Consider the following 23,714-nt stretch of genomic DNA (forward strand, 5'->3'; position numbering starts at 1 on the left):
ATGATGATGGTGAGATTTGCAAGATAAGTGAATACAAAAAGAACAAAGAAATTCGCATACTGAAATCCTTTGTAAACAATATTATGATTGAATATTATAAAGGGGTGAAAAGATATGAAGGAGAATATATAAACTCACTAGTATTTCATTATCCACGGAATGGAATGGGAAGAGAATATGATTATGAAACGAGGTCCGTTATTTATGAAGGCAACTACTATAATGGAAAACGACATGGAGCTGGAAAATCGTTTTACAATAAAGTGGTTCAATATGATGGCATATGGATAAACGGCACAACAAAAGGAGTCTATTATTTCAAAAAGGTAGTAGAAACTGGTATCGGAGCTTTTATTCTGTTTCTTGCAGGCTATGGTGACATGATGCTGGCTGTAATATGGGTGTTCTTTTACATTGGCTGTATTCATTATATTTGGAAACCAATTGTGGTTGAATGTGTTAGTACAATTTCACAATCATCACAACTCGACAATCTCAGTCTACAGATCACCGACCTAGTAGTAGCACCCAATAGTTGTAATAGCACCATAAAGAAACTGGATTTGAGCAATTACAAATGGTTAAAATCAATACAAATTGGTGATGACTGCTTTGGCTTGGTGAAGACGGTACTAATTGAGGACTTGATGAAGTTAAAAACGCTGAAAATATCCAAAAACAGTTTTTCGCAAAAGAGAAAAGCATCTAGTAAAAAGAAGAGATCCTTTCGAGTGATTAACTGTGCAGAATTAATTACTATAGAAATCGGCGAGCATAGTTTTTATGATTTTGGGGGTGAATTCGTATTAAGAAATCTCCTCAACTTACAGTCCATTAGCATTGAGAGTTTTTGCTTTGGAGAAATTACATCGTTTATAATAACCAAATTGCCAAAGCTAAAGAAATTAGTAATCACCAATAATTCTTTTTTTAGTGATCCTACTCTATGTGCTGGAAGCGAGTATAAGGCGTTCCAAATAACGAATTGCGAACAATTAGAATTGATCGAAATCGGAAGTAATTGCTTTTCTGATTTTGCGGGTAAGGTAGAACTCAAGAATCTTCCGCTGCTGCATATTATTTGTATTGGTGATAATTGTTTTGGTTCCGTTAAAACATTTCATATTGATGGACTGAATCAATTGAGATGTATCAAAATTGGAAAGAATTCTTTCACTGAGAAATCAAATTGTTCCAGAATAAAAAAAACGAAATCATTCCATGTTGTAAATTGTGTTGAATTAGAATCGATTCAGATTGGAGAATATAGCTTCTCGGATTATTCGGGAGACTTTGAATTGAAAAACTTGTTCTCGTTACGTTCCATTGTCATAGGATCTATGAAAATGTATTCTTCGAACTTCTATTATTGTTCATTTATAATTCGAGGTATAAAGTTCTGTTGAACAATGATTGAAATAGATTTACCCAATTTGCAGTCTATTACACTAGGTAATGAAGCATTTGCTGAGTCTGTAGTAACAGTATTGGAGAGTATATCATCGTATTAAATATGGAATCATTATTAGATCTTCCTTCATTACAAAGTCTCAATCTCAGTCATCGATCATTGAGTGGAAAAGAAGGTGTTCCATCCTGTTCATTGATAATGCGAAGTATGAATTATACTATATTTAATGAGTGGATTTAGATTTACCAAATTTGTCATCTATATACAATCCGGAAGGGGACAGTTTCCGATATGTATATTCCGTGATATTAGAAAGTAAATTTGATAATAATGATGATGATTGAACTAGATATTCCTTCACTTCAGAATGTGAAATTGCTCAATTCGTTTTCTAAAGTTCTTTATCCCTCGATAACGAGTCATTTCATTGATATTTGTTAAGTCAATAGATGTCCACCACTTGCTTACTCAATTCCTTACTGATGTTATCTATCATGCTGACACCATTCAATCGATTCAATCAACCGTTACGTCTATTTCTTTGCCTAACTGGACTTGTAACGATCCGGAGTATCAGATATTCGATTTTTCTCGTTTTGTTGCTCTTCAATATTTAGTAATTGGTGATAATTGTTTTGGTTCCGTTAAAACATTTCATATTGATGGACTGAATCAATTGAGATGTATCAAAATTGGAAAGAATTCTTTCACTATGGAGAAAAATGGTGATGGGAGAGATCCGACCAAATCATTCCATGTTGTAAATTGTGTTGAGTTAGAATCGATTCAGATTGGAGAGTATAGCTTCTCGGATTATTCGGGAGACTTTGAATTGAAAAACTTGTTCTCGTTACGTTCCATTGTCATAGGATCTATGAAAATGTATTCTTCGAACTTCTATTATTGTTCATTTATAATTCGAGGTATAAAGTTCTGTTGAACATTGATTGAAATAGATTTACCCAATTTGCAGTCTATTACGCTTGGCTGCTATTCTTTTTCAGATTCATTGACAACAATATTGGAGAGTATATCATCGTATTAAATATGGAATCATTATTAGATCTTCCTTCATTACAAAGTCTCAATCTCAGTCATCGATCATTGAGTGGAAAAGAAGGTGTTCCATCCTGTTCATTGATAATGCGAAGTATGAATTATACTATATTTATTGAGTGGATTTAGATCTACCAAATTTGTTATCTATATACAATCCGGAAGGGGACAGTTTCCGATATGTATATTCCGTGATATTAGAAAGTAAATTTGATAATAATGATGATGATTGAACTAGATATTCCTTCACTTCAGAATGTGAAATTGCCCAGTTCGTTCAGTCGCATCACATCAAAATCTGTTCTAAGTAAGTATTTTGCAATGCGTTTATTGTAGATGTTTCTACGGTTTTTTTAAGTATAATAAAATGATTTTTTCGATTTTTATGAATCTCTGTATCCAAGTCGAATGAAGAGCATAATAGTGTAGTATCATTTTATTGTTTTTTTCTACCAACAAACAAATGTTGGATTCATATTCATTATCCAATTTTGGTTAAGTAACAGGGAATTGAAGATCTTTCTTACAACAGCATACTAATTGTCATTTTCAACCTATCGTACTTAATTGTCGTACACCATATGCCCTTTTCTGCAACAATTCATCCCCACACTTGATTATTCCTTTCATGACGGTTCCATTGCTTGACATAATCTGCCACAAAATCTATTTTCTCAATTCATAAAAAATGGCAAACAATGTGTTTTTGTCACCAATAATACACTTTGTCTTTCCCTCTTAATTCGAAATTACTTTTTTATCACTAGCCCTTTTAGCCATTTATTTCTTTATCCCCTTTCTCGTTGTTCTTTACTATTGCCTATAGTAGCGACTTCCACAAAACTTTTTTATTAAGAAATAATTGTATATCTTCTTTAAGCATAGTTTACACAAATAGGTTGCCTCAAGTGCAAATTCCTGAGCATCATAATTCAAAATAAGTATGTATTCGCTATAATATATTTATATTCCTTTCAATATGAACGGTTTATATTCTCATTCACCAGTAATTGTTTTCGCCTATTTCTTTTTATGATCCTATCGACTAGGTTCATTGATTAAAAATGAACCTGCCTATAAAATCATTGAATAGCACACTCACGATTCCTTTAGGCGATTATCTGCTTAAAATGTTTCTATTATGCTCTACTTGAATGTAGTCGTAATTTGCCACTGGATATTGCATCACTCTCTGCGAATTCTCGCTTTCTCCTGATGAATGGTTCTTTTCTTCATTCTATTTAAAAATAGTTGTGCTGCTTCCAATTACGTTTGATTCATTTAAAATTCGACCTCCTTTGAACATGATTAACGTATCCTCTGCAAGTTCAATGGTAGAAAAGCTCAAAGCTGTGAATGCATAGAGAGAGTTGCTTCAGGTTATCATTACAATGTTTATATCTCAAAAGATCCAAAATGTCCTTACCAGTGGTCATACTTTAAGATATGAGGATGCTGTCTCCAATTCACTCTCTTCAACGAACGAATTTTTCTTAACAAAGGAATGGAACGATATTTGGAGGGTGATTGGGAGTGACGAAGTCTTTTTAATGCTAACAACGTATTCTCTTTTTCTATTACACAATAAGTCATGGATCCAGCTGGCTGGACCTCCTTTGAATGAGTTTCTAACTCGAAGTGGGAGATCGCCCCATTTGAGCTCCTTTTCGATTTCTTCCTTGTGCTATCGATTGTCTTTTTCCAAATCCTATGGCTTTCCTTCCACCCACATTTTCGCGAAGCTAAATCGTCTAAATGGCACGCTAATGGGGAAAACGTTTGTCAAAACGATTCACAAACAAACAGCTTTGATCTTGCTTCACGAAATGCTACGTCCTTGCTATCCTCACTGGGATTCCTTTTCTTTGAATGAAGAAATCGATGCGGTCGCAACAGGCAAGAAGATTCGCATTCGGTTTTATCCCCGCTTAGAAAAGTTGCTCGTTTTGGTAGCGAAAGTTTTGTTTAACTCGACTCAAATTCCTTACGGAGTTTATTTGCATTCTGTCGCTCCCCTGCCATCGAGTTATCTGCGCTATAATTCTTGTCAGTGCGTTCATTTAACTCAAAACATTCAGCTGTATGATTCGATCCCTTCATTGCCGAAAGATTCAAAGATTGGATCGACCTCAAAGGACAATCTCTCAGCATTTGTGTCTTCGCATCAAGTTTTTGACTTTGTTCGAAAATGTTTGCGTCGATTGCTTCCGCATTCTCTCTTTTCGTCTCGACGCAATTGGAGATCTTTTTATAATCATATCTATTTGCTGATTAGCAGCACAAAGAAAAGCGGACTCCGGTTAGACGAGATGGTTCGTGGAATCAAACTGCACGATATTGATTGGTTAAAGACTTCTGGAAAACCCACAAGCGATACTTCTCGATTCAATACGCTTTTGCTTTATTCAGTAATGTCGTTCCTCATTAAGAGCATTGTCGTTTTACAACTTCTTTTTCGCTTGATCGATTAGTTTCCACTCATTTCAAACCATTTTTATGTGACAGATTGTTCGATTCCTTATCACTCTCTCATTTTTTATCGCAAACCCGTTTTTTGTGCGATTGTGCGCGATCAACTTACCACAGGATATTATGCATCCCTCTACTCTTCAGTATTCTCTTTCCATCTTTTTTATGGCTTATATTTCTAGAGTTATCCCAATTCGTATTCTCGCGTCGCTCAGATTCATTTTGTCCCGAAAATGAAGGCAGGAGGGAAATTGTTTTCGGGAGTTCGACCAATTACAAATATGAAAAGACTGTATCTTTGTTGCTCTTCGAGAATTGAATTCGTAGAGAAAGTACAAGGCGAATCCGTTCCGTTTTTTGCATTCTCCAGTCGGTTTTCCGAGAAAAGAAGAAGGAGGTGGTTCATGGGAATCATTGGATTGCGGTAGAAAACATTGGAGAAGGGCGAAGCGAAGTTTGCAATTCGTGGAAAGCGAATAAGCAATGGATAGCTTCCTTTGATGTAACAAAATGTTATGATTCGATAAATCTTGTATTCGTTCTATTGCTATTTTTGTGAATAGAATGTTCTATTGGATGTTGTGAATTCTTCTCTGAAAGACTATTATCGAGTGATTCATTTCTCAACGATTTCGATTGCTGCAAAGTGGAAACTGCGAGTACTATCGATTTTGATGTTTCTTTTGTAGAGACATTGCTTGTTAATTCCGCTTGATACTGATATCTCCAGCTTTTTCCGCAGTTTTGTGGATGACAAGGAAATTGTAGTGACTGGATTTATCGTCTCGGATCTGTTCAATCGTTCCTCCGTGATCGAAACGATTCGCTGGAACTTTTCTTCTCTTCTTGTTCACTTGCACAACCAATTCTTTAAACAAACACATGGAATTCCTCAGGGTTCGATTCTTTCTTTTCCTTTGTGCAACTTGTATCTCAGAGAATTCGAAAAGCGAGTTCTCTCCCCGGTTGTGCATTCTCCTTTTCAAACCACCGTGATTCGGTTTGTAGACGATTACCTTTTCATCACATCTGACAAATCAGTCATCACGCAGCTTGAGAATTATGTGTGAATTTGATGTGGCTTCTTCTCACGCGTAGCTGAAGAGAAATACGCCCAATCAATTCAACATTCGTCTTGAGAGCCGAAAGCAGCATTATTTCGATGTACGGAGTGGACGAAAAACGGTCATCGATTATCTCACTTCTTGGTGTGGCTACACGATCAACAGCAAGCACAAATTCATTTACACCAACTTTTTAAAATACACAGACTTTCGTAAATCTAGAGTTCGGCGAATTTACGTTGTTTGTTCGTTCTGCATTTGATGCGATAGGATTCCACTTCGTTTTCCTCCATTTATCAAACCATCTTTCTCGTGCTGCGCGCTCGACTGCATTCCAGTCGCATTTCGGGCGATTCTTCGAAAGAGAACATTCGAATTGTGGTGTACGGCAGCGTGCTGTTCGCAGTGAAGCGAACGCTGCGAGACTACCGAGTGTATCGATTCAATCAAATGAAAAGGCTGATAGCAAGTACGGTTCGGATTGTGAAACGGCGCGTTTGGATCGAAGTGGAGGAGATTGGATGGCTTGTGAATCACGCGTTTCTTGTGGTGATTCGGAAGTCGCGTTGTTATGAGAAGACTAGAAACTATTTGTATTGGAAGATCATGCGATCGGCTGTGCGCGATGAGTTGATTCACATTACTCAGCATCCTTCCATTCAATTGATTTTGTAGTTGTTGATTTGTTTGAGTTGAGTCATTCTATGAATGTGGTATTGATATTGTTGTTGTTGTTGTTGTTGTTGCTTGCATTCTTCAACTTCTTCTTTCTATTATAATTTTTATTATCACTATACTATCATCCTTTTCATTGTTCAATCGTTTTTTGTTCCTATGACCTATTCATTACTTCAATTCCTTCTGTATCCAATAAACAAAATCTCAACTTTTGACTTCTTTTCTTTAAATAAAATAAAAACTGCAATTACGGATTGACTATGAACTCGTTTTCCAACTTCTTGAGATGCTGATTCCTCTCATCCACATGGATTTTGGCCCATTTCTCTTCCTGGCTGTGAATGAACGACTCCTCCATCACTGGAAAATCGGGAACTGCAAACGAATACTTCTGATTCTGCTTGTGTTGAAGAACCAACAGCTCAAGACTTTCTTCTTCCTTTCCACTTGCAAAATGCGCGCTGTTGATAATGACTTTGAGCCACAACGAGCGACTGTACCCAGCAATCTAACAATAATACAATTCATATTTCCACCACAGATTTTTTAGACTCTTCGATCCGAATAAGGTGAAGATCATCAAACAAGTGAATAGAAGAAGTTCTTTTGAGTTCAATTAATGCAGCCTATTCCTTATCTTCTTAGAAGCTGATTGCTACATTTGCTAAGCGATCAATATCATCTGTCTGTTTCAACCATTTCTCGTCAGAAATATCACCAGACGCATATGCCGACAGAAAGAGAACGGATAAGATTACTAGTTGACAAAAGAGCTGCTTCATAATAATCTTGTGTTGCGCTTCCAAGATATTTGTGTAAACTCTAAAAGAGCGTTTTTATGGACCCTTCTCTTTCTGGCCATCAGTCATCTGCCTCTTCTTCTTCCATAGTGGAACGTTATGAAATAGTACATGTTGTTCGTGAGATTAGGATCCTAGATATCCTCGATCGGTTCTGGAACATATGGGAAAGTGTATTTGAATTTTGATCTTCCATTGATGGGATAGGTATAAAGTGCGAGACCGCCATACAAAGGAAACGTTGGCGCTGAAGGTAATGCCCATGTCGAACGAGGAAGAAGGGATTTCTCCCGTGTTTATTCGCGAGATATCGATTTTGCGCGAATTGCAGCACCCAAACATCGTGAAGTGCGTTTTCCGCTTGTTCCTTAATTCTAGACTGCGTAGCGTGGTTATGGGTGCCACCGAAATCAAACTCTACTTCGAGTATCTCGATTACGACTTGAAGACCTATTCCAACCAATTCAGCGGCGGAATCCCCATGGAGACCATCAAATCGATCGTCTTCCAGATTTTACTCGGCCTTCGCTACCTCCATGTCAACCGCATCATCCACCGCGACATCAAACCCCAAAACATTTTAATCAGTTCCCCGCGGAACGTCAAAATCGCCGACTTCGGCCTCGCCCGCTCCTTCGCCTTCCCCCTCCGCCATTACACCCGCGACGTTTCCACGTTTCCACGTTTCCACGTAGGTGGTCACGTGGTGGTACCGCGCCCCCGAAATTTTCCTGGGCTGCACGAACTATTCCCCCGCGATTGACGTCTGGTCGCTCGGCTGCGTCTTCGCGCAGCTCGTCAACCGGTTTCCCCTTTTCCCCGAGGACAGCGAGATCGGGACGCTCTTCGCCATCTTCAAGTGCGCGCGGTTCGATCGAATTCGACGTAGAATGCTCGGAACCCCCGATGAAACGGTCTGGCCGGGCGTTTCGGCGCTCCCCGACTTCAGTCCGCTGTTCCCGAAGTTCCCCGTGCGCGGGATTCAGAAGCAGGTGCCCGCGCTGGATCGGGAGGGCGCGGATTTGCTGGCGGTAGGATGATGATGAGCATGATGATGATGATGATGTGTAGAAGATGTTGACACTGTATCCGCCAGACCGAATTACGGCCGCAGAGGCGATTAATCACCCGTGGTTTGACGACGTGCGGATGTTTTTTCCCGATGAGGAGTATCAGTCGTATTTATTCTTCACTGTTTGTTTGAATCATGGCATCGATCGCGGAACAACTCTGGGAGAAGTACCTCCCGGATGCTTATTGCTCTCTGTACGCAAGATTCGGGAGAAAATGAGCCTCCTAGGTATAATCCCTGGGTCGTGGGTATTGCGACTGGCAAGCTGCCGAAGGCTGCGTGGCTTGACTATTTGCAGCAGGATACGTTCTATTTGAGGTAAAATCCTGAAGGATGGCTGAAGTGTAGTATCTACGAGAAGGCCTACTTCCGGGTGATTGAGCTTTGCAAAGAGCGCGGAGACGACTACCACCGCGAGATCTGCGAGGCTATTAACTCCGTGGTTCGCAGAGAGCTCGATTCCCATGTAAAGAAGACAAATGAGTCAGGCGAGGCGATGGAGGAATTCAAGGCAAAGAAGGCGACGCGTGATTACACGGATTTGGTGGTCAATGCGTATACGAATGGTTGCCTTTCCGAAATCGTGACGGCCCTGTGTCCTTGCAACAAACTGTATGTGATTTTTGAATCGAAAAAGGGATGTGTTTAACATGGTAGATACGACTTTATTGGTCACGAGATCGCTGCGATCTTCCCCGACCACAACCACGCTTACAGCGATTGGATCCGCATATACGCCAGTGAAGACCTGACCGTACCTCCGTACACACATCGCATTGATACTTTAGCGTTCCTCCGATCAGCTGTACGAGATGATGAGCTCCTTCCCCGCGGTAATGAATTGTGTTCCCCGTGACCCGCAGCCCGCCGACCCGAATTCTTTGGAACACTATTTCAGCGAGGCCATGCGATTGGAGTACGAGTTTTTCGACCAGCAAGATCACGTGCCGCCACTTTTTACCGCCAAATTTATTCAATTCGTGGGGGTCGGAAACGCCCAGCCCGTAGAACCGCGGTTCTGGCACGTGAGGAGTAGAGCGAGTGGGAACACAGTCCGGAATACAAACACCGCATCGAAACACTATTCCAGGAGGACGTTTCATTGGAGAAACTTTTGGAGGCGCTCCGCGCCGCGCCTGAAACCCCCGCGGGAACCGTGGAATCGGCGGCGTCGCGGCGCTTTTTGTCGCTTTCCCGCGATTCTGGGAAGGTTGTCAAGCCGTTGACGGAATTGTGTTCCGCGTCGATTCCATCGAATTCGCTGGGCTTCGGCTCCTTCGCCGAGCTGCCCGCGCTGCTGGGGCGTTTCGCGATTGCGGTTTTGATGCAGCCGAGCGAAGCGGAGCGGTCGCTGCTGCAGCGCTGCGGCGTGGAGGTGCGTCGATTGCTGTGGGTCTTCCAGTTCGATCCCGCCTCTTTGTAATATTATTTTTTTTACGCAATCTGATTGGCAGACCCAAAAACGTCGTTTATTACGTCGAAAATCCCGCGGAACTCGGCATGACTCTCTGCGGAAACGCCTATTACCCGCGGCAACACGTCCCTCACATCCCCACGGTTCTCGCAATCGCGGGAAACGACTCCTGCGGAGGCGCCGGAATCCCCGCGGATATCAAGACGGCGACGATGCTGGGCGTGTACTCGGCGCCGTGCATAACCGCGGTGACGGTGCAGAACTCGCGGGGCGTTTCGAAGATCGTGATGATGACCGGAGCGTGTGTGGAGGAACAGATCAGCTGGGTGTGCGACGACATACACGTGGACGCGGTCAAGATCGGCATGACCGGATCGTTGGACGTGATCCGCGCGATTACCGCGGGGATCCGCAAGTTCCAGTTCAGAAACGTGGTTCTGGACCCCGTTATGGTGGCCACCAGGTAGGGGATTCCCGCGGGGATGACCGGTAGCGGGGACAAACTGACGAGCGGAGACATCTGCGAGTGTCTGAAGAACGAACTGCTGCCGCTCTGCACGATCGTGACCCCTAATCTACCCGAGGTGGGCCCTATTTGATTATATGTCCCCGAATAGACCTCCTTGTTATTGGGTCGGACGGTGAGTGGAAACGTGGAAGAGATGAAAACCGCGGCAAGAGAATTGGGACAGCTGGGATGTCCCTATGTCCTGGTGAAGGGCGGCCATGTAGGTGGGATCCCATGCTTTTGATAGGCAGATGGAGGGCGAGCAGGCGGTGGATGTGCTATATTCGCGGGAATCCGACGATTTTTGCGAGTTCTCGGATTGGGTCGTGTACACAGGAAATAACCACGGAACCGGGTGCACGCTGTCGTCTGCGATCGCAGCGAACTTGGCGAAGGGTTTGCCGATGAGGGAGGCGGTGAAGAATGCGAAGAAGTATGTTCATGATGTCCTGGAGGGAAGTCGCTTCCTACGTATTGGAAGAGGAGTTCAGGGACTGATGAATCATATGTGCACGCAATATCTTTATGAGTGATATTGCTCGTGTTTGGCTTGCCATGCACTCTTTGTTTGTTGCAAATGCAATCTCCCCACAAGAAGGAGTGGAGGGGGCCGTCCCAGAGTTATAACAAGCGGGAATGTCTGAGGTAGGCCGCGGTTGCCTTTTTCCACATAGCTGCAAGATTTGGGGAAGTGGGATTTGCTTCGGGTGCAGTGCCTATGTCTTTTATCATTATAAAAAGATGCCCATCGCAAAGGTCGCCGACAGGCGATTTAGCTTGGTCATTTGTGCTCTTTTCGCAGGACTTGGGATCTATAACTCTATCGCATACTCCTCTGTTTTTTTGCAACAAACACCGAATGGTAGATCATCCTATTCGACGTTTTAGGCAGAAGCCTCCATAGCGGCTCTCTTCTGGTTGAGAAGGGCAGTCGCCTGCTCGGCAAGCTGCTTCTCCTTCTTGTCCTCACCCTTCTTACGGTGGATCTGCTCAATCAGCACACGCTTGGTCTTGTAACGGTTACCCTTGGCCAGAGCGTAGAAGTGAGCGTACATGTGCTTGTCGATCTTGCCGGCATCACGGTACTTGCGCAGCAGTCTACGGAGCACACGAATACGACGCATCCAGAGCAGCTTCTCGGGAATACGGGCGTTCATCGTTCCGTGACGCTTACCGTAACCAGTGTGGTTGCCGCGGGCCTTGGCCTCGTGACGAATGTTCACACGAGCACGAGAGTGCATCAGGTTGTGCTTCTTCACGATCATTCCGTTCTTGATCATGGAGCGCACGCTCTGGCGGGAGTTGGCAACGGCAATGTTGCTCACCTCGCTGGGATCCATCCAAACCTTGCGCTTACCGCACTTCAGCACGGCGGCAGCGAGTCTCTTCTGAAGCTTCAAGCTGACCATAGTTTTAGGGAATTCTACCAGGAATTTATTGGGAATGTGGTGAGATTGTGGTGAGATTTGCGATTCCTGGAAATTTCCGGGAATTTAAAGGGAGTCGAAATAGTCTGGTTTTTGGGAAATTTGCGAATTGTCCCGATTATTCTTGAGTGATGAATGATCGAGCAAGAATGATTAATTAGAGAAATAATAATTATAAAAGGAGAGAGAGATACACATCCATCCCAATAGAGATACGATCACCCTTTACTTCCTCGTCTTTGCAACAAACAATGCACGTTTTACCAGCTGTCCAACTTCATCGTTCCCTTCTCCTCCAGATTGACATGCATCTTGTGAGCGAGCTTGAGAATCTGCGGCTCGTGTCCGGCTCCCTCCGCAAGGCACTTCTTCTCGGCCATCTTGTAGTAGTCCATGAGCTGGTCGCGATAGTCGGGATGAGCGCAGTTCTTAATGATGCACTGCGCTCTCTGTCTGGGCGACAATCCACGCAGGTCAGCAAGTCCCTGCTCGGTGACGATCACATCGAGATCATGCTCGGTGTGGTCGATGTGCGCGGCCATCGGCACGATGCAGGAAATGCCCGTGGGGTCGGTCTTGCTCTTTCGGGCGGAGGGCGTGTGCATGATGGAGAGATAGGCGTTGCGGAGGAAGTCTCCGGAGCCGCCGAGGCCGTTGATCATCTTGGTGCCGCCCACCAGCGAGGAGTTGGCGTGCGCGTACATGTCCACCTCCACCGGCGTGTTCATCGCCACCACGCCCAGACGACGCACGATCTCCGAGAAGTTCGCGATGGCCTCGGGGCGGATCACGCAGCGGTTCTTGTAGAAGTCCAGGTTCTTGTAGAAGCGCTCGAAGCCGGCAGGGGAGAGCGACAGCGACACGGCGGAGGCGTAGTCGAGCTTGCCCGCGTCGAAGAGATCGAGCACGGTGTCCTGCAGGACCTCCGACCAGACTGCGCAATGAGCCAAACAGAGTCAATAGAGTACCTTGGAGATGCTCGAAGTGGCTGCCAGCGAGGCCGCCGATCACGGCGTTGGCGATGTTGCCCACGCCGGACTGCAGAGGCAGCAGATTGGCGGGGAGACGGCCCTGCTTGACCTCGTTGTCGAAGAAGTCCATGATGTGTCCGGCGATCTTCTTCGAGTTCTCGTCCACCGCGGAGAAGCCACGGCCGTTATCGGGCAGCGTGCTCTCCACCACGGCCACCACCTTGGTCTCGTCGAAATAGGCGAGATCGGAGCCGATGCGGTCGTCCACGCGGGAGATCAGGAAGGGACGACGGTGCGGAGGACGCGGGTCCGCCACGATATCGTGGATGCCGCGCAGCACGGGCAGAGAGGTGTTCACCTCGATGACGATCTTGTCGGCCAGAGCGAGGATCTCGGGAGTGATACCCACACCCGTTCCCAGGACCAGACCTCCGTCCTCGGTGATGGCAGTCGCCTCCACCACGGCGATGTCCAGCTTGCCGGGGTTCGTGGCGTGGTCCTTCGTGAAGAAACCCCAGGAGAGGTTCTGGGCGAAGGCGGACAGGTGGATATCACCCATCTCGATCTTGCCGGTGTTGATGCCCTTGGCAATGTTCTTACCGGTCTGGTAAGGCCAACGACTAGTCTATGAGACGGAAGCAACCAAACGTACCGAGAAATCATACCCAGCTTGGCCCAGCGATCCTCGGTCTCGGCACCCACAGAGGCTCCAGCAAACAGCTCAAACTGAAGCTTCGCTCCCTCCTTCTCCACCATATCAGCAACAGCAATGGGAACCACCTTGGGATATCCAGCAGGGGTGAATCCAGACCAACCGACCGTCATTCCGTTCTTGAAGAACTTGTGGGCCACTTCAGTAGGGGTCATGACCTTGCTAAGAAGGCTCTTGCGAGCACAACGACTGAGAAGAGATGCAGACATCTTTCTAGGGGTTACAAGGGACAAAAAGCAGGTACCAAACCAAATAAGAAATAATGTAGAAAAGGGGAAGGGCGTTTCCCCAGATAAGCACAATCCTGGTACCAATCAAAATCTAGATGGTAAACCAGCGATTTGAATTTTGGAAATCGTACGTAAATGTTCAGAAATAGGAAAGGAAAGGAAAATATAGTAGGATATTGCAACTCGTTTCTACAGGCAGAATCAATTACCAAAGGTAGGAAATGAATGCTCAGCGGGTATTTTTACAATCCCATGTTGAATGAACAAATTGTGGTTTTGAAAATGAATACAACCAAACAAGGAAACGATTTTGAAATGTGTTTGAAAAGAGAAGCATAGTAAAATAGCATGTATCAACGATCCTCCTACAGACCTATCATTTTCACAAACATATAGACTCCATCCACCTCAAGTATTTCTTGATGGATTTTCTGGGCAAAAAGAGCGGCCCTCAAAAAAGCAAAGTCACTCAGAACGAGTACAGTCTGCCGTTTTATCGAACGGAAGACCTGGACTTGTTGCCAGCTGAAATTAGCATTGATGATTTTGAATCCTATGCGAGCCATCGAATAGAAAGTAGGAATCAGTCAAGGAATATCTGATTGGAGTAGTGTATAGCATTCTTGAGAACAAACTACAAAGACGCGATACGAAAGATGATGCTGGAGGAGAACTAAAGAAGAAAATAAAATATTATGAGGAACATCCTGTATGTGGAAGAGGTGTGGTTTTTCGTGTAGGAGGAAGATATCATATCCCACTTTATATTACGTGCCGCCTTTTCTTCAAACCAAACAGATAGTGGTCGATTTGTGTCCCTAGAAAAATACTTATTCGAGTTTTTCCTTTTTGCTGTTCTAACGCCTAGCTATCGCCTCGACCCTGATAATCTAAACTCGATCGTGAATAAACTCGGTCTTTCGATCCGTCAGGTGGACTCCAAGTTCATGAAGGGCAAGTTTTCGGAGTTCGACTGGACGTTTGAATCTGACTACTACGTTCTCGACTTTGAGCAATTCGCCTTTTCCGTACGTTCTTCCCTTTCCTATCATTTCACCCCCAGCTCAGCAACCCCGCGGTATTTCTCGACGGCGGCAAAGTGTACTTCCCCGCGAAAGAGCTGCGCTCCTTCCTCGCCTCCCAATTCGAGCAGGAGCTTCTCGACGGTCTCAAGCACTTCGCCGCGCAGCCGTTCCGCTTCGCCGATCCTCGCTTCGCCTCCTCGCTCTCCCAGATGACCAGCCTTGTGGGATCCCCCCCTTTTTCCTCACGTGCAGCTGGTCGGCGACGAGCCGGCTCCCACCTCGGAGGTCTCGGTGGAGTCCATCCCCGCGGTGAGTCCCCGTTTATGCTGAAATGACGCGTAGTTAGCGAATCGGTCGTTCCCTCTGTGCATGAAAGCGATGTACCTGCATCTCTGCAAGACGCATCATCTCTTCTACGACGGCCGCGAGCAGCTGGGCCGGTTCCTCCGCGGCATCGGGCTGAGCGTGGAGGGCGCGCTGGCGTTCTTCCAGCAGCAGTTCACGGCGAAGCTGTCGGTGGAGAAGTTCACGCGGCAGTACGCGTATAATATTCGGTATCTGTACGGACTGGAGGGCCGGCGCGTGCCGCTGAACGCGCTGCCGTGCTCGGTGATGATGAAGACGCGGCCTACTGGGCAGCAGTGTCATGGATGTCCGTTCGTGTATATGCAGGATGCGGCGTTGGAGCAGCTGCTGCGGACGCTGCGAGTGAGGGAAGAAGCGATCGGAAACATCGTGGCATACGCAAAGGAACAGAAGGTGGAGGTAGGCGAGCGGAGGAAGGGCGAGCGGTAGATGGCGTGCAGAGAACACTTCTTGGCGACGCATCCGGGGTATCCGAACGAGGGAGTACGCGCGGAGGAGGGAGATGAGGGGTAGATTGCGCTGAACCCGGTAACGTGGTTTGTGAAGAGTCAGAAGTATTTTGAGGAGAGAGAGAAGGAGAAAGAAAAGAAATGAGCAGAGGAAGGAACGTTGCTTCATCGTTCGTTGGGTGTCTCTTCCATTCAATGATTCATTAAAAAATTCATGGATTCTCTAATTCACTGATTCACTGATTTATTGAATGGCTGAATAATTGGTTGGCTTTTTCTTGTTTGTTGGAGTTTCGTTTTGTACGTGTTTTCTGGACAAATAACCATTCTTTAGACTTGGATTATTTTCGTTCGGTTGATATTCATAGAGTCTAGATTAAATGGAGGCAATATTAGACTTCTCTAAACCTGTTGATCCTAGATTAGTGGATGAAGTGATTACTGCATTCTACACTCCTGGTCATCCCCTAGTAATGCATTTTTGATATTGTTTACCGTAGCAATCAAAGGCGGGAGAATTGTTATATCGCTTCAAAGAAGATGACCGCTCTTGGATGGCAGCGGATGCTATTATAAGCGGATGTAGCAATCCTAGGAGTATCTTCTTTGCCCTCGTTGTAAGTGCTTGCTCTCGCTTGCTTTATGCGTAGCTTCTCGAGGATATGGTGCAGAAAAAGTGGCAAGTGATTCCCGCGGAGCAGCGTGAATCGGTAAAGAGCTTCGCGTTAAATCAAGTGATGTCGGTAGGCGTTCGTTCGTTCGTTCTATGAACTGTAGTACTCTGCCACGATGGAATCCGTCCAGCAGAACGAGGAACTTTTACACAAGTGGGACATCATTTTAGTAGAGATCTTTAAGAAGGAATGGCCGAACAGCTGGTCTTCCTTCATCCACGATCTGGTGGTCGCGGCCACCGTGAGCGAGAGTCGCTGCATCAACAACATTTACATTCTGAAGATCGTGATCGAGGACGTTTTCCAGTTCGGCAGTTCCGAGTTCACCTCCAAGTTCAACTCGCAGATCCGCGAAGGTCTCCGGAAGGACATCGCGGAAGTATACAACGTAGGCGTTTCCTTGGAAGCCATATGATCGGCAGCTCTGCACGCAAGTTCTGGTCAACACGGAAGTGGTTTCGCTCATCATCGACGCCGTGAACATCATCCGCCTCACGCTGGCCTATCTGCCCGACGAGCAAGTCTTCGACTACAATCTCTCCTCCATTCTGCTCCAGGGCCTCCACCAGGACGCGCTGCGCCTCGCCTGCATGCTCTGTCTCCAAGAGATCCTCTGCCACCCGCGCGCCGGCAAGTTCCCCGCGCTCGTCTCCCAGTCCCTGACGCGCTTCCTCCAGTTTTTAGCGGTGCGGATCGTGGAAACCGGTGAAACGCAGGGGTACATCGACCTCGAGATGGACATCGAGGCCTGCTACGCCTCGCTCCCGCAGGAGCTCCGCGTGTTCCTGCTGAGCCTGGCGCTGTTTCTGAGCTCGGTGGCGGCGCAGCACAAGGCGATGCTGGTGGCGCAGTCGCTGGCGCTGTACCAGCAGGTGTGCAGACTGCTGCTGTTCCTGTCGCGCTGCCCCGACCACGAAGTGCTGAAGGTCTGCATGGCGTTCTGGAAGGGCTGGGCGCAGGATATTTACAACACGTATAAAAAGGTGGGCGGTGAGGGAGGGTGGAGACGTAGGATTCGGTCGTGATGCCGCGAAACGCCCCGGAGGGACCGTTCACGGATGAAACGCAGGAGGTGGGAGCGATAGAGAGGAGTTATGTGCAGCTAATCAAGCTGCTGGTGCGCCGCATGAGCCGTCCGGAGGAAGTGATGGTGATGGAGAACGACGACGGGGAGATCGTGCGCGTGGAGACGAAGGACACGGACTGTTCTGCGCTGTACAAAGTCATGAAGGAGACGCTGGTGCTGCTCTCGAGCGTGGATTACGAGATCACCGAGGCGATCTTTATGAGCTCGCTGGACGACGAGGTGGAGCGAGCCTGGCGGTTGATGAGGAGTAGATGCAGAAGAGCAACGACATGCCCTTCCGCAACACGCTGCAGCCGCTGGTGTGGTCGATCGGAAGCGTGAGCGGCGCGATGACCGAAGAGCAGGAGCGGCGCCTGCTGGTGGCGACGATTATGGACCTGCTGCGGCTGATCCAGATGAAGAACAACAAGGACGATAAGGTCATCATTGCCGGCTGTCTGATGTACGTCATTCAGCAGTACCCGCGGTTTTTGAGGCAGTATTACGTGCTGCTGCGGACCGTGATCCGAAAGAACTTCGACTTCATGCACGAAACGCACCCCGGCGTGCAGGACATGGCCTGCGACACGTTCCTGAAGCTGGCTCGCAACTGCGGCTCGCAGCTGATCATTCCGCACCAGACGGACAAGGGCCGGTTCCCTCCGTTCATCGAGGAAGTGCTGCCGAACGTGCCCGTGTACACCGAGCTGCTCTCCACGCAGCAAGTCGAGGTGTTCTTCAGCGCCGTGGCGACGATCGCCAAGTTCGAGCGCAATATGGACACGCGAAATCAGTGGATCAGCGCGCTGCTGCTGCCCTTCAACCAGGAAATGCAGCGCGTGATCCGCGAGGGCGTGCAGAACGCCGCGCAGTTCCACACTCCCGCGAATCTGCTGGCGATTCGGCGCGCTCTGCGCATCGACCGCGTGGTCTGCGAGGTGCTGCTGCTGGATTTCGCGACGCAGGTGAGCGAGAAAGGCCGGATTGAAGCGAAGCTCGTGACCTTCTTCCAGGACTTCTGCGATCTGTTCCAGCTGTACGGACAGGCGGCCACCAAGACCATCCGCGCGAAGGGCGCTGCTGCGGTGAACTACCAGGACACGCACCACCAGCTGCTGATTAAGCGGGAGATCGTGCGGATGCTGCAGACCTTCGTGGGAGCGTTCCGGCCGAAGGATCTGGGGAACGGCGCGCAGGTGGACATCAAGGAGATCTGCAATCAGTTCGTGCCGCTGCTGCTGAAGGACTTCCAGGACACGCCGGACTGCGCGAAGGAGCCGCTGGAGCTGCTGTTTTTGTCGACGTTGATCGAAACGCTGAAGGTAGGAGTGTGAAAAAAAAGAAAAAAATGAATTTATATAACACACAGGATCGATGCAAGGGACTCATCCCGGATATTCTCTCCGCGGTTTTCATGCCATCGCTGCAGCTCATCACCAAGGATCGCTTGCAGTACACGGACTTGACGCTGGCGTTCTATAAACTCATGGAGAACTTGGCGCGCTTCGCGTTCACGTCGCTCTTCGCGTTCCCCGAGCAGGAGCAAAAGCTTCTGATCGACAGTTTGATTTGGGGATTCAAGGATTCCGAGCGCAAAATCTACGAGACCGCGCTGGAGACAGTATTACTGGTGCTGGAGGCGGTGCGCGGGAGCGAGAACGCGTTCCGGCAATCGTTCTACCGGTCGTTTTTGCTGTATTTGATCGAGAACGTGCTGTAGGATGAAGGGAACGGCGTGCGAGGTAGCGACAGCATGACGGACGCGATGCACATCCCCGCGCTGAGCCTGCTGTCGCGCACGCTGCAGCTGCTGTTCGGGATGCTGGTGTCGGGAGAAATCGAGGTGACGCTGCTGCCGAGCTGCGCGACGAGCTTCCAGAACGTGCTGGAGGTGGAGAAGGCGGTGGCGGGGTATTTGAAGCAGCAGTTTCCGAGGTGTGCGGAGGCGATTATCGATGAGTATGTGATCATGATGGGGAAGAACACGGGGAAGTCGAACGCGGAGTATTTGGTGATTAATCGGGACTTCTTGATCCAGCTGAAGGTAGGGAAGGGGGAGAGGAAGTGAGGGGAAGGAAGTGACCAATGTCCAAGTGAATTTGTTTGCGGATGTGGAGGAAGAGGAGAAGAGACGGAAGGAAGCGGCCGAGATGGAGAGGCGGAGAGCGATTCCTGGATTGATTGGAGTGAATGATACGGCGACGGAGTATGATCAGATTGCGAATTTGTGATGATTTGTTGATGATATGGTGGCGTGTTTGTTTGGTAGACAGGAGAGTGGAAAAGAGAAGCAAGCAAGGGAGGGAGGGAGGGAGGGAGGGAGGAGAGAAGAAGATGGGTGTGGAGTGAAAGATGGAATTGTAGAGTGAAAGAACGGAATTACAATGTGAAATAAGGATAACAAATACCAAATCATGAAAGAAAAGACCTGATCAATGAATATACAGTACTAATGAATTAACAAACATTCTTCTCTCCACGAATGCTTCTGCCCTATTCACTTGCTATCTCCACTCTCTCTTTTTTTCTCTCTTTTTTAAATCTTCACACCCATCCGATTCTCTTTCCCCTTCCCTAACCTTCTCATTTCCATTCAATCACATCGATTCATTTCCACATACAGTCCCATTTCGAACAAACACTCCAATTAAAGAAATCCTCATCCGATTCCTCCGATTCCTCCAACTCCTCCGCTCGTCGCATGTCTTCCGGGTAAATCTGAATCTTCGAAGCATCCATCGACGTATCCTTGTTCGCCTGCAGCAGCTGCACAATGCTGTTCTTCAGCAGTTTGCACAAATCGCGCGTGGTTTCCGGAATGTTCACTACATTCTATGCCTATCGCTTTTTCTCTCCTACAAGAATCAAAGCAACGAGTCACTTCCAATAATCGAATCAGACACTGGCTCAAAAAGTCGTCTTCGTCATCCAATTCCTATGCGTGGTTCCCCATTTCCACTGTTACGCGCTGTTTGTTCTCTGGAATGTTTCCTCGACGGTTCCGCTTTACGATTAGGGACTGCATCTTCATCATGTGACGCTGCACAATGTGAAGATCGTTCTCCAACTTCGCGTTGGGGCTCGTGTATCCTACTGAACACAATGCACAGCAACATACGGACATGCATGTTGGGAGTCGAGTTGTCCACAATCTCGTCCGAGAGGTTGGGAGTGAAAAGATCCACCGACTCTTCATTCTGGAACTCCACTCCTCGGTTACGGAGGGTTCGGTAGAGAACACCAAAGAGTTTAAATTCCTTCCCCACAGATGCAAAGGACAGGGCAAGGCATTGAATCAAATCAGCTGCCTTCTTCCAATTCTCGGGACTCTGGGGAAAATGACAAACACAAGGAACCCACTTGCTCCTTCATCGCAATCCGAAATAGATTGTCGAGAAATTCCTTTTGGCAAACTAAGCGGTGGAACGGACCGAAACAATTCTTCTCCAACGTATCCAACAGAGTAATCGCATGAGACACGGTCTTCGGACTTCGACTCTTAAGTCGGCTGTCTAGCGCAGTTATAATTTCTTGACGATATGCATCATCTCTGAACGAAAACTCGAAAATAAAATCCATACCTCTGATTCACATTATCGCACAGGGTTATAAACATTCCCCAATCGGGTTCTTCTAAATCCGCATTTGTTGCATCGTACACAAGCTGTGCTTAAATGGAACACCCAAGAATTACCTGAGACATCACTATGATAATTTAGTTTTTTTAACTAAATGAAGGAAAAAGTAATGATCTATTTTTATAAAAATCGTACGGAGTCGACTGTTCGAGTGTATGCTATTCATTGTAATTCCTAAGATGCTCTTCTCGTGTGTGATTCGCTGAGGCTTTATTACTTTTCGAATCTGACCCAATTTAAATACGGCCATGTCCCAGTATCATGAATGCAAGATTAGATCTGAATCAGTAAATGGGCAAGAAATCCCCTGTTGAAGATTCTGGAAATTCCCTTTTTTACGCATATGTCGAGGTTTCTATGAAGAAGGAGTACATTTTCCTCTCTCTTGGTAATTTGGTAGCGCTAAGGGAGCGATTGTTCCCTATGTGTCCAGAGAGTATCCAGAGAATAGCACAAAGGCTCTTCCTGGAGATCTGCCTTACTTCATGACTCCGGATTTTAATGAAATCAAGCCTATGAGCGTCTACGAACCGTAGAATCTGCTTTGCGTAGCTTACTTTTTAGTCAGGAATATACGGTCGTGCTGACGGGAGATAGTGGAGAACGTTTGTATGGTTTTTGTCGTCGGTACCTTCCTGAAGGAATTGGCGGAAGATATGATGTGGGCGAGCGTCTTCCCCAAGTGATTTGCTATGTTTCCCTTCAGTAAGCCTTCTTTGTGCTGCTGGTCACCCCTTTAGTCCGTACTTCACAATCTTTTCTCACCTTTTGAAAGTGACCCAAACGATGACTCGCTTGGAGCCTGAAGAAGTCATCGACTTTGTGGATTCGGCTCTGAATTCTACTCTTCCTGAGCCGAACGAGACGTTCAAGATTGGAGATAACGAGTTCCTGCGTCCGAAGGACATGGACGCTCCTTTGATCGATGTGAAGCTCGCTCCTCTGGTCTCTCGCTTTGACGTAAAGAGTTTGATTCTTCTCTTGAGCGCTCTCATGTGCGAGAAGCGCATTATTTTCATCGGCGACGAGCTGTCGACTCTCTCAGAGTGCATCCACGCCGCCGTCGCGATTCTGTTCCGTTCGATTCTGCGCGGTCACTTGTAGTTGTCCTTTCTCTTGGCACCACATCTTCATCCCCATCGTTCCCGCCTCGTTGCTCTCCTACGTGACCGCGCCGATGCCGTTCCTGGTGGGAATCAAGCGCTCGCTGCAGCCCACGATGGAGAAGCTGCCGATGGAGGCGTGCGTGTACGTCGACGTGGACAAGGGCGAGATCGCCTACAGCGAGAGCGACCCGATCATCGATCTCTACCCGAAGAACACGATCTCCACGGGCTCCATGGGAGGCGTGGGCAAGAGCGTGTCGACTGTAAGCGAAGGGGGGCGGTGTGAGCGCTAGCTGGAGAAGAAGATGGGCGTGGACATGTCGAGTGTGCGAAGCACGATCTCCGTGCTCAGCCGCGCGGGCCACAAGGCGAGAGAGACGCTGCAGGGCGTGGACCCGGTGGACTTTTTGGTGCGAGCGTTGAAGTAGGAGCGAGAGCGCGGCGTGAGGATTAGCTACGCGAAGCAGATCGCTGTGGGCCGCACGGTTCTGGAAGAGGGCCGTCTGTTCTACTCGTTCTTGTCGTTCTTCGTCTCGGTGTTCGGCTGCTACCGGCAGTTCTTCACCAAGAGCGAGGAGCGTGAGACAAAGGGCGAGCTGGTGTTCGACCGCGAGGGCTATCTGCAGAACTTCTCCAAGCACGTCAAGGGGCCGCTGAACGAAGTGCTGAAGGAGTTCCCGCACTCGCAGATGTTCGAGCGCTTCATCGAGCGACGCCTGGCGGTGGAGCGCCGCGTGATTCGCCAGCAAGACCTGCAGGAAGGACTGTTCGAGAAGCTGTCGGTGATGACGGACGGAAGCTTCTCTCCCACGGTGGTGAAGGACAACGTGAACAAGATCAAGGAGGCGGAGAAGACGTCGAACTACCGAAACTTGGTGATGGAGATCACGAGCAACAACACATCGCGCATTAGCATTCCCAAAACGCTTCACAAGCTGGCGCACGAGACCTTCTCGTCTTCGACGTGCGGAGAGATTATGGACACGATCTGGTGGCGTTGCAATGATTCGGCCGCTGGAAATTGGAAGCACGGACTCAAGGCGCTGCAGGCTCTGGCGTATCTGCTGGTGAACGGATCGGAGCGTGTGGTGTCGGAGACCATCGCGAACATCCACAACGTGCTGCCCTTCGTGGCCTACGAGAACAAGAGTCTGAACGCGCAGCGCACGCAGCAAGTCCAGCTTTTTGGACAGCGGACGTATCGCCTCATTATGGAGACGCAGCGCCTGCAGCACGAGCGTCGCCTGGCGGCCGAGAAGAGATCGCAGTCGGTGCGCTCCGGGAACGTGGAAGAAGACGAGGAGGACGAGTCGGTGTCGAAGATTCTGGGAGCGTCGACGGAGCAGACGACCAGGATGAAGTCCTTGGATCTGATCAAGGCGTTCGATGAGAGCTTCGAGGCGATTCACGCCACTCTGCGACCATCCGAGGAGATTCTGAGCGCCGAGCTGAGCGCCACAAAGGGAGGCATGAAGATGGACATCTTTGCTTCGCGCATTGGTGGCTCGTCCGCCCATCTGAAGAAGGCGAAGAAGCTGGATCCGTCGGCCATGCTGGGAGAGAATGGCGAACCGCCCA

At 47.6% G+C, this 23,714-nt stretch overlaps 10 protein-coding genes; 7 read left to right on the forward strand and 3 right to left on the reverse strand.

The window, feature by feature from the left end:
• Nucleotides 1-3,858: 3,858 nt before the first annotated feature.
• GSBLH_T00006407001 (uncharacterized protein) lies at nucleotides 3,859-4,938 on the forward strand (the record flags this gene model as incomplete). The annotated part of the gene is made up of 1 exon (XM_013040752.1): nucleotides 3,859-4,938. One exon carries the CDS (start codon nucleotides 3,859-3,861, stop codon nucleotides 4,936-4,938), a length of 1,080 nt encoding a protein of 359 aa, XP_012896206.1.
• A 2,796-nt stretch (nucleotides 4,939-7,734) lies between these two features.
• Nucleotides 7,735-8,682, forward strand: GSBLH_T00002217001 (uncharacterized protein; the record flags this gene model as incomplete). Its single annotated transcript, XM_013040753.1, has 4 exons — nucleotides 7,735-8,145; nucleotides 8,174-8,509; nucleotides 8,550-8,611; nucleotides 8,646-8,682. 4 exons carry the CDS (start codon nucleotides 7,735-7,737, stop codon nucleotides 8,680-8,682), a joined length of 846 nt encoding a protein of 281 aa, XP_012896207.1.
• A 3-nt stretch (nucleotides 8,683-8,685) lies between these two features.
• GSBLH_T00002218001 (uncharacterized protein) lies at nucleotides 8,686-11,033 on the forward strand (the record flags this gene model as incomplete). XM_013040754.1 has 11 exons in its annotated part: nucleotides 8,686-8,744; nucleotides 8,779-8,868; nucleotides 8,899-9,162; nucleotides 9,208-9,304; nucleotides 9,339-9,383; nucleotides 9,414-9,554; nucleotides 9,587-9,969; nucleotides 10,005-10,427; nucleotides 10,458-10,548; nucleotides 10,582-10,692; nucleotides 10,724-11,033. 11 exons carry the CDS (start codon nucleotides 8,686-8,688, stop codon nucleotides 11,003-11,005), a joined length of 1,986 nt encoding a protein of 661 aa, XP_012896208.1. The 3' UTR covers nucleotides 11,006-11,033.
• A 298-nt stretch (nucleotides 11,034-11,331) lies between these two features.
• GSBLH_T00002219001 (Ribosomal protein L19) lies at nucleotides 11,332-11,881 on the reverse strand (the record flags this gene model as incomplete). XM_013040755.1 has 1 exon in its annotated part: nucleotides 11,332-11,881. One exon carries the CDS (start codon nucleotides 11,879-11,881, stop codon nucleotides 11,357-11,359), a length of 525 nt encoding a protein of 174 aa, XP_012896209.1. The 3' UTR covers nucleotides 11,332-11,356.
• Nucleotides 11,882-12,154: 273 nt separating this feature from the next.
• Nucleotides 12,155-13,791, reverse strand: GSBLH_T00002220001 (uncharacterized protein; the record flags this gene model as incomplete). XM_013040756.1 has 3 exons in its annotated part: nucleotides 12,155-12,833; nucleotides 12,868-13,490; nucleotides 13,523-13,791. 3 exons carry the CDS (start codon nucleotides 13,789-13,791, stop codon nucleotides 12,160-12,162), a joined length of 1,566 nt encoding a protein of 521 aa, XP_012896210.1. The 3' UTR covers nucleotides 12,155-12,159.
• Nucleotides 13,792-15,206: 1,415 nt separating this feature from the next.
• On the forward strand, nucleotides 15,207-15,632 carry GSBLH_T00002221001 (uncharacterized protein; the record flags this gene model as incomplete). The annotated part of the gene is made up of 1 exon (XM_013040757.1): nucleotides 15,207-15,632. One exon carries the CDS (start codon nucleotides 15,207-15,209, stop codon nucleotides 15,630-15,632), a length of 426 nt encoding a protein of 141 aa, XP_012896211.1.
• Nucleotides 15,633-16,314: 682 nt separating this feature from the next.
• GSBLH_T00002222001 (uncharacterized protein) lies at nucleotides 16,315-19,460 on the forward strand (the record flags this gene model as incomplete). The annotated part of the gene is made up of 7 exons (XM_013040758.1): nucleotides 16,315-16,395; nucleotides 16,430-16,714; nucleotides 16,749-17,309; nucleotides 17,339-17,632; nucleotides 17,671-18,714; nucleotides 18,762-19,108; nucleotides 19,139-19,460. The coding sequence occupies 7 exons, from the start codon at nucleotides 16,315-16,317 to the stop codon at nucleotides 19,458-19,460; spliced, it is 2,934 nt and encodes a 977-aa protein (XP_012896212.1).
• Nucleotides 19,461-19,928: 468 nt separating this feature from the next.
• On the reverse strand, nucleotides 19,929-21,095 carry GSBLH_T00006409001 (uncharacterized protein; the record flags this gene model as incomplete). The annotated part of the gene is made up of 8 exons (XM_013040759.1): nucleotides 19,929-19,966; nucleotides 20,014-20,217; nucleotides 20,252-20,327; nucleotides 20,358-20,482; nucleotides 20,511-20,721; nucleotides 20,753-20,942; nucleotides 20,974-21,056; nucleotides 21,087-21,095. 8 exons carry the CDS (start codon nucleotides 21,093-21,095, stop codon nucleotides 19,929-19,931), a joined length of 936 nt encoding a protein of 311 aa, XP_012896213.1.
• Nucleotides 21,096-21,321: 226 nt separating this feature from the next.
• On the forward strand, nucleotides 21,322-21,739 carry GSBLH_T00007066001 (uncharacterized protein; the record flags this gene model as incomplete). Its single annotated transcript, XM_013040760.1, has 3 exons — nucleotides 21,322-21,398; nucleotides 21,431-21,562; nucleotides 21,595-21,739. The coding sequence occupies 3 exons, from the start codon at nucleotides 21,322-21,324 to the stop codon at nucleotides 21,737-21,739; spliced, it is 354 nt and encodes a 117-aa protein (XP_012896214.1).
• A 77-nt stretch (nucleotides 21,740-21,816) lies between these two features.
• On the forward strand, nucleotides 21,817-22,429 carry GSBLH_T00002223001 (uncharacterized protein; the record flags this gene model as incomplete). The annotated part of the gene is made up of 2 exons (XM_013040761.1): nucleotides 21,817-22,103; nucleotides 22,135-22,429. 2 exons carry the CDS (start codon nucleotides 21,817-21,819, stop codon nucleotides 22,427-22,429), a joined length of 582 nt encoding a protein of 193 aa, XP_012896215.1.
• Nucleotides 22,430-23,714: the final 1,285 nt, after the last annotated feature.

The sequence above is a fragment of the Blastocystis hominis genome (assembly GCF_000151665.1).
Source record: "Blastocystis hominis, Singapore isolate B (sub-type 7) whole genome shotgun sequence assembly, scaffold_17".
Taxonomy (NCBI): Eukaryota; class Bigyra; order Opalinata; family Blastocystidae; genus Blastocystis; species Blastocystis hominis.